This window comes from Entelurus aequoreus, linkage group LG09, assembly GCF_033978785.1.
Source record: "Entelurus aequoreus isolate RoL-2023_Sb linkage group LG09, RoL_Eaeq_v1.1, whole genome shotgun sequence".
Taxonomy (NCBI): domain Eukaryota; kingdom Metazoa; phylum Chordata; class Actinopteri; order Syngnathiformes; family Syngnathidae; genus Entelurus; species Entelurus aequoreus.
This window is the reverse complement of record NC_084739.1, coordinates 10,406,922-10,420,172: the sequence shown is the minus strand read 5'-3', so window position 1 is coordinate 10,420,172 and position 13,251 is coordinate 10,406,922. Positions and strand designations below refer to the sequence as shown.

General features: G+C 35.8%; 3 protein-coding genes across 4 annotated transcripts in view; 1 reads left to right on the top strand and 2 right to left on the bottom strand.

The window, feature by feature from the left end:
- scdb (stearoyl-CoA desaturase b) overlaps positions 1–3,674 on the bottom strand; it is a 39,833-nt gene extending 36,159 nt beyond the window's left edge. Inside the window, exon 1 of one of the 2 annotated variants that reach the window (XM_062058028.1) lies at positions 3,478–3,674. The gene's annotated coding sequence lies outside the window, so the exon portion shown is untranslated. The remainder of the gene's footprint in view (positions 1–3,477) is intronic. The other variant, XM_062058027.1, reaches the window with a different exon arrangement.
- cuedc2 (CUE domain containing 2) overlaps positions 1–13,251 on the top strand; it is a 466,641-nt gene that overhangs the window by 187,364 nt on the left and 266,026 nt on the right. The window lies entirely within an intron of this gene.
- Positions 4,840–10,745, bottom strand: trmt2b (tRNA methyltransferase 2 homolog B; the record flags this gene model as incomplete). The annotated part of the gene is made up of 2 exons (XM_062059617.1): positions 4,840–6,202; positions 9,888–10,745. Coding segments are annotated over 2 exons (1,464 nt in total), but the record flags the coding sequence as incomplete, so codon positions are not given.

Sequence of the window (13,251 nt, the reverse complement as noted above, 5' to 3'; positions counted from 1 at the left end):
CTTCTGCCAAAAAGTGCGTAAAAGATCATCTCTATGACAGCGCCCAAGTGTTTCCGCCGCAAAAAATGTCCCAAATAGTCCTAATCATGAAAAATAGGAGCTAAAACGGACCCTTGAGGAACACTACTAGTATAACTCAAGACGTTAAATGACTACTGACCTCATCTGATGTCAACAAGCTACAGCAGTGCTTCTCAAATAGTGGGTAAGAGTGTGAAGCCAGGGAGGGACACGTGTGACCCCGGAACATGCTTTTATCAATGTCATGCAGTACCATGCTTCAAACCCCACTTTGAAAAAATGTACAGTACGTAGCGTGCTCATTGGATAGCCTTTAATCTAGACCCCAACATGAATTCTCTTTTTTGTTTCGTTTCAAGTGTTTTAATATATTGTTCTCCTAAATTAACGTTGCTGATCAATTTCAATGTATTAATATTTATTAAATGTATTGAATTTGAATTTTCAGTGTCAAATGGTTCAAGTTGATCAAAAATTTATAGTTATAGTTTATGTAAGATTTTTTTTTTTCCAGGTAAATTGATGCACTTTAAATACTTTTGTTACAGACATTATATTCATATATATATATATATATATTCATATATATATATATATATATATATATATATATATATATATATATATATATATATATATATATATATATATATATATATATATATATATATATATATATATATATATATATATATATATATATATATATATATATATATATACACACACACATACACTACCGTTCAAAAGTTTGGGGTCACCCAAACAATTTTGTGGAATAGCCTTCATTTCTAAGAACAAGAATAGACTGTTGAGTTTCAGATGAAAATTCTCTTTTTCTGGCCATTTTGAGCGTTTAATTGACCCCACAAATGTGATGCTCCAGAAACTCAATCTGCTCAAAGGAAGGTCAGTTTTGTAGCTTCTGTAACGAGCTAAACTGTTTTCAGATGTGTGAACATGATTGCACAAGGGTTTTCTAATCATCAATTAGCCTTCTGAGCCAATGAGCAAACACATTGTACCATTAGAACACTGGAGTGATAGTTGCTGGAAATGGGCCTCTATACACCTATGTAGATATTGCACCAAAAAACAGACATTTGCAGCTAGAATAGTCATTTACCACATTAGCAATGTATAGAGTGTATTTCTTTAAAGTTAAGACTAGTTTAAAGTTATCTTCATTGAAAAGTACAGTGCTTTTCCTTCAAAAATAAGGACATTTCAATGTGATCCCAAACTTTTGAATGGTAGTGTACACACATATATATATATATATATACACACATACATACATACATACATATATATATATATATATATATATATATATATATATATATATATATATATATATATATATATACTACCGTTCAAAAGTTTGGGGTCACATTGAAATGTCCTTATTTTTCAATGAAGATAACTTTAAACTAGTCTTAACTTTAAAGAAATACACTCTATACATTGCTAATGTGGTAAATGACTATTCTAGCTGCAAATGTCTGGTTTTTGGTGCAGTATCTACATAGGTGTATAGAGGCCCATTTCCAGCAACTATCACTCCAGTGTTCTAATGGTACAATGTGTTTGCTCATTGGCTCAGAAGGCTAATTGATGATTAGAAAACCCTTGTGCAATCATGTTCACACATCTGAAAACAGTTAGGCTCGTTACAGAAGCTACAAAACTGACCTTCCTTTGAGCAGATTGAGTTTCTGGAGCATCACATTTGTGGGGTCAATTAACCGCTCAAAATGGCCAGAAAAAGAGAACTTTCATCTGAAACGCGACAGTCTATTCTTGTTCTTAGAAATGAATGCTATTCCACAAAGTTGTTTGGGTGACCCCAAACTTTTGAACGATAGTGTATATATATATATATATATATATATATATAATATTTATATATATATATATATATATATATATATATATATATATATATATATATATATATATATATATATATATATATATATATATATATATATGTATGTATGTATATACATATGTATACATACATATACGTATATATATATATATACATACATATATGTATATATATGTATGTATATATATATATATATTATATATATATATATAAAATATTTATATATATATATATATATTATATATATAAAATATTTTTATATTATATATATATATATATATATATGTATGTATGTATATACATACATACATATATGTATATATAAGTATATGTATATATATATATACACATATATATATATATATATATATATATATATACACATATATATATATACATATATATATATACATACATATATACATATATATATATATACATATATATATACATATATATATATATATATGTATATATATATATATATACATATATATATATATACATATATATATACATACATATATGTATATATAAGTATATGTATATATATACACATACATATATATATTATATATATATATATATATATATGTATATATGTATGTATATACATATATATATATACATATATGTATATATAAGTATACGTATATATATATATATACATATACACATATATATATATACATATGTATATACATATGTATATACATACATATATATATGTATATATAAGTATATGTATATATATATATACATATACACATATATATATATACATATGTATATACATACATATATGTATATATGTATATGTATATATACATACATACATACATACATACATACATACATACATACATACATACATACATACATACATACATACATACATACATACATACATACATACATACATACATACATACATACATACATACATATATATATATATATATATATATATATATATATATATATATATATATATATATATATAAATATATATACAACCTTTTGCAGAGGTGTACTTATAACAATTTTATAGACAAATGACTTTTTGTAGTTACAGTGCACAAAATGTTTGGGTAATGGGGATGTTACAGAGAAGCACTGAGCTACAGCAACATTTTAATTACATATATCCTATTACAGGGGGGGAAATGTAACTGCCAAAAAGGAGAGGACTTCAATTGGTGCCTTGAGGAACGCCTCAGTGATAAATCACAAGTTTGGACCCCAGTGTTCACTGTTTGCAACGTTTAAATGTCCATGCAAGGATCTGCCAATGTGTTTACAGTGGTTCAAGTTTGTGTATACAACAGGGCCCCTCCATATATTTGTCTAATTCAGATTAGGCCCCCAGTTGAATGGCGCTGGTTTAAAATCAATTTTACCATAGGAATCAATGTAAATTGAAATACTGTGTTCCAGTGTCAAGCGGACCTCATCAAATGTTTATTAAATGATCAACTATACAGACTTTTAAGTAACAGTTCAACATTATTAACTGTACTGGCAAAAAGTAAAACATAAGACAATAAATGTTGTGTACTCACCCTCAACTTGAAAAGCCGCAGTGGGGAAGGAAGTATGGAAGGTGGGCAAGATCTCTGCTTTGGAAGTGACGATGCGGTCCAAAAGGCGAACGCCACAAAGCTGACAACAGGTTGTACTATGCAGCTTTCAGCAGAAATGTGACAGCTGACTTCCAAGACTCTTTCATGCTCCCAACATGGCCATCGGGCTCTTTCATGTCAAAAAATCTCCACCACAGGCGCCACCGCGCTTTCATGTCAAAATAAAAGCATGCATGAAAAAAGCACGTTACAAAACGAAGGTCAGAACAATGGGCGAGTGTCTCCACATTGACTCAGCTCATTTTTTGGGGTAGCGTCTGTTCTTTCACTGGTATTGTCGACTCCATATTGCACTGAGTAGCCAGGACAGAAATGCATCTTTAATCTTTTGTGGTGTATTGACTTGTCACGCTTCACCAGACTGTATATGTCTAAGATGAAATTGAATGTTGATAACTTCACTTTATCTACAAAATATCTCAATAATCAGATATTGCCAGCGGCTGCAAACACAAGTAACCCCATGATGTCATACATGACTGGCGATAGTCGTCTGACTCACTGGGACCAGCATTCTGCAACTGTGCCCTTTAGTCGGCTGGCCTGTCACTCTTTTACATAACCAAAAGAAGAAGTGTGTCAGGTTAACAACCCTTGTGGTTGTGTAATATCAAATTCAGTTTGATATGAACTCCATCTAGGACAAGACAAGCAAATAAATCCCATTATTAACCAAAGTTTAAAAAAAAACACTGCCATCAAGGCATTTAGTGAGTTGAAATGAATGGCTTACATGAGGAAGCACTCTGGTGAAATGCTGTCATCAAGTGGACAAAAGTGGTTACAGCAGCTCTAAAGTGAACCATTCATCTCACAAAAAAATATATTTTTTACATTTACACTACCGTTCAAAAGTTTGGGGTCACATTGAAATGTCCTTATTTTTGAAGGAAAAGCACTGTACTTTTCAATGAAGATAACCGCCATAATGACCGCCATAACCACAACACCAGGGGGTGCTCCACTAACCACGTTAAACCCAGATTCCGAACTAACAAAGGTCTTAACTCATTCTCTTTCTATGCCACATCAATGTGGAATGCGCTCCCAACAGGTATAAAAGAAAGGGCATCTCTATCCTCCTTCAAAACCGCAATAAAAGTTCACCTCCTGGCAGCTACAACCCTAAACTAACACCCTCCCCGGATTGCTAATAATCAAATGTAAACAATCAAATGCAGATACTTTTTCTTTTGCCTTCTGATCTCTCTCTCTCTCTCTCTCTCTATGTCCACTACTTGATGTCCATACCCCCCCCATCCCCCCCTCCACACCCCTGATTGTAAATAATGTAAATAATTCAATGTGATTATCTTGTGTGATGACTGTATTATGATGATAGTATATATGATAGTATATATCTGTATCATGAATCAATTTAAGTGGACCCCGACTTAAACAAGTTGAAAAACTTATTCGGGTGTTACCATTTAGTGGTCAATTGTACGGAATATGTACTTCACTGTGCAACCTACTAATAAAAGTCTCAATCAATCAAAATCAACTTTAAACTAGTCTTAACTTGAAAGAAATACACTCTATACATTGCTAATGTGGTAAATGACTATTCTAGCTGCAAATGTCTGGTTTTTGGTGCAATATCTACATAGGCGTATAGAGGCCCATTTCCAGAAACTATCACTCCAGTGTTCTAATGGTACAATGTGTTTGCTCATTGGCTCAGAAGGCTAATTGATGATTAGAAAACCCTTGTGCAATCATGTTCACACATCTGAAAACAGTTTAGCTCGTTACAGAAGCTACAAAACTGACCTTCCTTTGAGCAGATTGAGTTTCTGGAGCATCACATTTGTGGGGTCAATTAAAATGCTCAAAATGGCCAGAAAAAGAGAACTTTCATCTGAAACTCGACAGTCTATTCTTGTTCTTAGAAATGAAGGCTATTCCACAAAATTGTTTGGGTGACCCCAAACTTTTGAACGGTAGTGTATATGCTCTCCAAAACAGTTTGGGGAAGGTCCGTGTCTGTTCCCAATATAAGGCATGGTCCTTTGATGACAAAAAAAAATGCTATTGGCTACCTCTCAAAAAGAATCACCAGCTCACAGTGCTCTGTATGTGGAAACATGTCTACAGGCACCGCCACACTCGGGGCAAAAGCCTCCCCTGTGAGTTTCCTCTTTGGGTCAGGCGCGCAACAAAGCTCCCTGAAGTTCCTCATTGCCTCGCCGTCTGGTTTACAGGACACGTAGACCAGACGGCGGATTGCAGAATGGTTTCGCAAGGCCCTGATGACTCTGTAATGCAGGCCGCCGCGGGACGGGTTCACCACGGCGGTGAGACGCCCCCCGTCCACAGAGCTCAAGCGGGACACGAGGCCGGGGAGGACGACTTCTGCCTTACCGGGGATGAACTCACACTTGTCGAGCTTATTGATGGCCGCGTTGTGTCTGGCGTCTTCCACGGCCTGCTCTATGAGCTCCACGCCGACCAGTCGGTCCACTTTGGGGGACGCCGTGATGCCCATGGCGCCTGTGCCGCAGCACACGTCAAGGAGCGTCCCTCCTCTGTCCTCAGAACCGGGGACACATAGGTCTCTTACCGTGCTGTAGAGCACATGAGCGGCGGCCTGGTTCACCTGGAAGAAGGCGTCTGGCGAGATGCGGAAGTGAAAGCCCAGCACCTGGTCAAGAAAGGAATTGGTCAACTGATTTAATTCACTTTGTTCTGAGAACAAGGCCTTATTCTGCGTAATTGTGTTCAAGTTTAATTTACCGTATTTTTCGGACTATAAGTCGCAGTTTTTTTCATAGTTTGGCCGGGGGTGCGACTTATACTCAGGAGCGACTTATGTGTGAAATTATTAACACATTACAGTAAAATATCAAATAATATTATTTAGCTCATTCACGTAAGAGACTAGACGTATAAGATTTCATGGGATTTAGCGATTAGGAGTGACAGATTGTTTGGTAAACGTATAGCATGTTCTATATGTTATAGTTATTTGAATGACTCTTACCATAATATGTTACGTTAACATACCAGGCTCGTTCTCAGTTGGTTATTTATGCATCATATAACGTACACTTATTCAGCCTGTTGTTCACTATTCTTTATTTATTTTAAATTGCCTTTCAAATGTCTATTCTTGGTGTTGGGTTTTATCAAATAAATTTCCCCCAAAAATGCGACTTATACTCCAGTGTGACTTATATATGTTTTTTTCCTTCTTTATTGTGCATTTTTGGCCGGTGCGACTTATACTCCGGAGTGACTTATACTCCGAAAAATACGGTAGTTTATTAAGGATCCCCATTAGTCTACACCGCAGTGGAGACTATTCTTCCTGGGGTCCAGGCAAAAAACATCACACAACCACAAAACAAAAGATTACAATGCAGTACAAAGTGATCAAATAATAAAATGTTGTCATACAAAAATAGCAACAACAAAGAACCACAAAAAACAAAAACAATAACTTCGAGTTTACATAATAATGTTCATACCAAAGATAAAAAGAGCAATATAAAAAATGTATATATATATTTTTGCAAAAATAAAACAAAGAACCGATGGCCTAAAATATACACATTAGTGTACCAAAGACAAACAATAAGTGACGAAAAAGTACCATCCATCCATTTTCTACTGCTTTTCCCATAATCAATAAAATAGTCGATAATCAATAAAACCAGTCATGACATTAGGTACAATCTAGAACAGGGCCGGGCAATTATTTTGACTCGGGCGGGCAAATTTAGAGAAAAAAATGTGTCCGGGGGCCGGCATATCTGATTTTTAGGAACACTAATACAAAACCTCACAATATTGTCTGATTGAATGCTAAAAACATTATGATAGACCGCCTTAAAAAAAACAGAATGGAATTAAAAAAATGTTTACATAATGAGACACCCAGAATGTACATGAAAATAAAGAATGTGGGATTTACAATATTAACTATGAACGATAGAACACTGAATATTGAAAACATAAGAACGTCACACACCTTCTTGATCGACATATTTTACAATCAAGCGAAACGCAACAAAAGTGAAATATGAATGCAAAGGGTAAAAAAAAAAACACCTACTATCTGATACATCTGATATATCACTAAGCTTTAGAACTTTCTTGTAAAAATCTCCTTCCGCCTCTGTCCCTGACACCCGTATTTCAGGCTGGCCGCTGTGGAAACACTCTGTGGAAACGCTCCCCACCCACACTGCTTGGTGCCTCGTCTTAGCTGCTGTGACTTAGATTACCATAGTAACTAATTAGATTACCATAGTAACTAGCACAACATGCAAAAACGCAGATTCCAACTATTGAAAGACTTTGTATAGTTCAAGACTTATGGTCATTTAAAAACATCACTGCACATCATAATGGCAATTACAGTTTGCATCTACCATGAATTGATTAACGTGGACCCCGACTTAAAACAAGTTGAAAAACGTATTCGGGTGTTACCATTTAGTGGTCAATCGTACCGAATATGTACTGTACTGTGCAATCTACTAATAAAAGTTTCTATCAATAAATCAATCAATCAATCATTCTTAAAAATCTAAAAAAAATTATTTGGGACTGTCCAACGGGATAGATTGAAAAGCTTAACGGGCCGCATGCGGCCCCCGGGCCTTGATTTGCCCAGGTCTGATCTAGAATAATCCCTTTCCGCAATACTTCTCCTCTTAGTCTATTCTTAAAACCCACTATGCTGGTGATTGATACCAGATATTGTGGAAGTCGATTCCAGTAAGTGATTGCCTTATACTTTTTCAAAACATCAGTTTTGGGTTTAAGACGGGTTAGAGCACATCTTAGGGCTAGCCTGGTACCATAGTTGTGACTGTCACTTGCAAACAAACAGCTGAGAATACAGATAAGCAGGTTTATGGTATGAATAGATTTTTTTTTTTAAAAATAGAATCAACCTACAAGCTAGTTTTTCACCAACTCTCATCCATGACAATTCATTATGCATGATCTCAATGCCGGTCCTAAATGAGCAATGGAGAGCTAGTCTGGCAGCTCTGTTTTGGGTAAACTGGATTTTATTTAGTTCTTGTTTAGATGCATTAGACCAGATTGCTGGGCAGTAGTCAAGATGTGACAATACAAGGGATTGTATAACTTGCTTAGTAGTTGTGTTAGTTAAAAAATAGGCACTTCTTCTAATGATTGAGATGCTTCTGCTCATTTGTGTTACTATGTTATTAATGTGAGTGGCCCAAAATAGACTTTCATCTATTGTAACTCCCAACAACGTAGTAGTAGGAGTTCGGAACATTAACAAAGATATTCTCTCAAGGTAGTATTAGAAAAATGGTCTTATGATAAACGGAAAGTTGTCACACAGGCAGGGGCGTATTGGACCCAAATCTGGGCCCCCATACACACACACTTGGTATGTTTACATGCACTGAAAAACTAATTTATGCATGTTTTTTTGGTTGAAACCTGCTTTTTAAAAACACGTGTAAAAAAACTTAATTATGTGTTTTAACTTTTTAAAGATGGGGAGTAATAACCTACCTAATTACGACTCTTTTCATAACATTGCCAAAATGTTAAGCTTTTCTTGTAAAATTGCGACTGTTATTGAGTACAATTCCAACTTTTATCATAATATTGCACAAATGTTCAGTTTTTCTTGCAAAAATGTTGACTTGCGTTGAGTAAATTTAGGACTTTTATTATAATACTGCCAAAATTCAAAGTTTTTCTTGTGAAATTGTGACTTTTTTCTTGTGAATTTCCAACTCATTTTTCACAACAACCTTTTTTTATATTTGCATAGTATGCATATGTTACTAATGTTGTAAATACTCATCTTTATATATCTAGAAAGGGTGGTCCTAAAGAGGTAGGCATTTTTCGGAGGTCTCAAGAAGGTAAGTGTGTATAGTGGGAGCTTATTTTTTCCACTCTGACAATTGAAAAAAAATGGGACCCATTACCTCCCTGCTTGGCACTCAGCATCAAGGGTTGGAATTGGGGGTTAAATCACGAAAAATGATTCCTGGGCGCGGCCGCCGCTGCTGCTCACTGCTCCCCTCACCTCCCAGGGGTTGATCGAGGGTGATGGGTCAAATGCAGAGAATAATTTCGCCACACCTAGTGTGTGTGTGACAATCATTGGTACTTTAACTTTTTAACTTTAATATATCTACAACCCCGCCTTCCGCCCGATTGTAGCTGAGATAGGCTCCAGCTCCCCCCGCGACCCCGAAGGGAATAAGCGGTAGAAAATGGATGGATGGATGGATATCTACAACAGGGGTGTCATTTTAGCTCAGGGGCCGCATGGAGGAAAATCTGTGCACACGCGGGCCAACTTCCGGATTCGCACCAGTTACCTCTTCGTGGATGTGCGTCCGACCGTACAGGAGCTGGTAAGGCGAGTCCTCGTGCGTGCACCGGGTCATGGCACTCTCTTGGAAGAAAAGCGAGTCCAGCCGGCACACCGAACCCTCGCCTCTCGTGAAGAACTCCGCCAACTCGGCCTTGTGGACCGCGACTTGCTCCGGCCTGAGCGCCTGCGGGTGGAAGTAGACGACAGCCATGGTGTGGCCCGCCGCGTTGGTCCTCACCGTGACCTCCCTCCAGTGACCCCCCGCGTGGAAGAGGAGGCACGGCTCCAAGGGAGACCGTCGGATGAACTCCTGGTAACATCTGGCGACCTGTTTGTGCTTTTCGGGCATGTTGATTAGGCGGTCTCCATTGACGCAGACAATGTTTCCATACCTGCCTCTGCCTACATAAAATCCAACAGTCTTTGGATTTCCATCCACCCCATTGTTGACAGAGAAGGTTGACTTGTTGCGGTACCCGTCCCTAACTGGAGATGGCAGTATAGGCAAGACGGGGAAGGTGATCTCACCGGAAGTGGTTTGGGAATGAAGATAACCAGAAAGTTCTGCCAGTATCTTCTCCTGCTGTTTTTGCTTGAATTCAAGCTGCTCGTCATAATTTAGCTTCCACAATGGGGTGACCACAGAGGCAAGCTTTTCCTCCCAGGACAGATTATCATCCACGGGTGGCTTCTTGTGTCTTCTCCTCTTGTGTTTGCTCTGTGGTGTTGTTGCATGGACAGCAGGGGTCGGGCTTTTAGATGAAAAATACCGTTTAGGCCACGCAACAATCCGTCTAAAGAACACGAATGACCCAATGTAAGCCAGTTTGGCTTCCCAAGACTGCAAAAATAAAAACAGTAATGATTATTCTTCAAACTTGCGTAGAAGTTATTGCCGCCACGGGGATACAAAGACGAAAGGTCTCTCAGACAGGAAGTGGTCGCACTGTTGTGACGTGGCGCTTGCGTTCCCTTGCCTTCTTGTGACGTCATCGGCCAGCGCCCAGTGTGGGGCCAAGCATAGACATCTTATAAGGGTACGCAGCATCGAGCGCTCCTGCCTACTGGCGCTGACGAGACGCGGGGCCACCATCTTGGAGTGGTGATCCGCTCCACTCAGTGCAATTCATTTGGCAGGAGCAATGAACTGTCAGCGCATTTAATTCATCTTACCTCACTGAATACCACTGATTTTCACGCGGTTTTTTTGTCATACGTGTAGCTATGATAAAGGACACATGTTTTGGGGTGTTTTATTATTCATAGTTTGCTTAACAGTAATATAATATTCTTATATGCTATAAATTACCAAATTACCATGAATTGATTTACGTGGACCCCGATTTAATCAAGTTGAAAAACGTATCCGGGTGTTACCATTTAGTGGTCAATTGTACGGAATATGTACTCTACTGTGCAATCTACTAATAAAAGTTTCAATCAAAGTGACCAGATGTCCGAGACCAAAACTGGTAATATAATCCCAGATCAGGGGGAAAAAAACGGTCAGCTATTTTAAAATTCAAGAAACAATATGATTATGTTACATATACATGCGTATATCCTACATAAACAATGTATGAATACATTAGATATCTATATATCTTAGGGCTTAAGCCTTATAGGGACCTAGACTGTATCTCTGTTGCTGCAGCAGCAGAGAGTTTATTCTGTCTTGACACTTTGTATATATTTTGTATTACATTCTTCCCTTAAATGATAATGTTTACAGTGATTGTTAGCTAACATATATTACCCCAGAATTATTCACACGTGAATAACATAAATACAGTCTATTATACAGCATTATTCACACGTGAATAACATAAATGCAGTCTATTATACAGAATTATTCACATGTGAATAACATAAATACAGTCTATTATACAGAATTATTCACATGTGAATAACATAAATACAGTCTATTATACAGCATTATTCACATGTGAATAACATAAATACAGTCTATTATACAGCATTATTCACACGTGAATAACATAAATGCAGTCTATTATACAGCATTATTCACATGTGAATAACATAAATGCAGTCTATTATACAGCATTATTCACATGTGAATACCATAAATACAGTCTATTATACAGCATTGTTCACATGTGAATAACATAAATACAGTCTATTATACAGCATTATTCACATGTGAATAACATAAATACAGTCTATTATTCAGCATTATTCACACATGAATAACATAAATACAGTCTATTATACAGCATTATTCACACGTGAATAACATAAATGCAGTCTATTATACAGAATTATTCACATGTGAATAACATAAATACAGTCTATTATACAGAATTATTCACATGTGAATAACATAAATACAGTCTATTATACAGCATTATTCACATGTGAATAACATAAATGCAGTCTATTATACAGAATTATTCACATGTGAATTACATTAATACAGTCTATTATACAGCATTATTCACAAGTGAATAACATAAATGCAGTCTATTATACAGCATTATTCACATGTGAATAACATAAATACAGTCTATTATACAGCATTATTCACATGGGAATACCATAAATACAGTCTATTATACAGCATTATTCACATGTGAATAACATAAATACAGTCTATTATACAGCATTATTCACATGTGAATAACATAAATGCAGTCTATTATACAGAATTATTCACATGTGAATTACATAAATACAGTCTATTATACAGCATTATTCACATGTGAATAACATAAATGCAGTCTATTATACAGCATTATTCACATGTGAATAACATAAATACAGTCTATTATACAGCATTATTCACATGTGAATAACAGAAATACAGTCTATTATACAGCATTATTCACATGTGAATAACATAAATGCAGTCTATTATACAGCATTATTCACATGTGAATAATATAAATACATTATACATTATATTTACGGAACTTGTGTGAGCCTGTGGCTTTACATATAAATATATTTTGAGTTTACAACCCCCTGGGGCTGTTTTGTACTGTTTCTGTACTTGTTTTGATTATTATTATTTCTTTGATTGTATGTAAGTGTTGTACATTATAAATAGAGATGTCCGATAATATCGGCTATCGGCCGATAAATGCTTTAAAATGTAATATCGGAAATTATCGGTATCGTTTTTTTTATTATCGGTATCTTTTTTTATTTTTTTATTTTTTTTTAAATTTATTAAATCAACATAAAAAACACAAGATACGATTAGTGCACCAACCCAAAAAACCTCCCTCCCCCATTTACACTCATTCACACAAAAGGGTTGTTTCTTTCTGTTATTAATATTTCTGGTTCCTACATTATATATCAATATATATCAATACAGTCTGCAAGGGATACAGTCCGTAAGCACA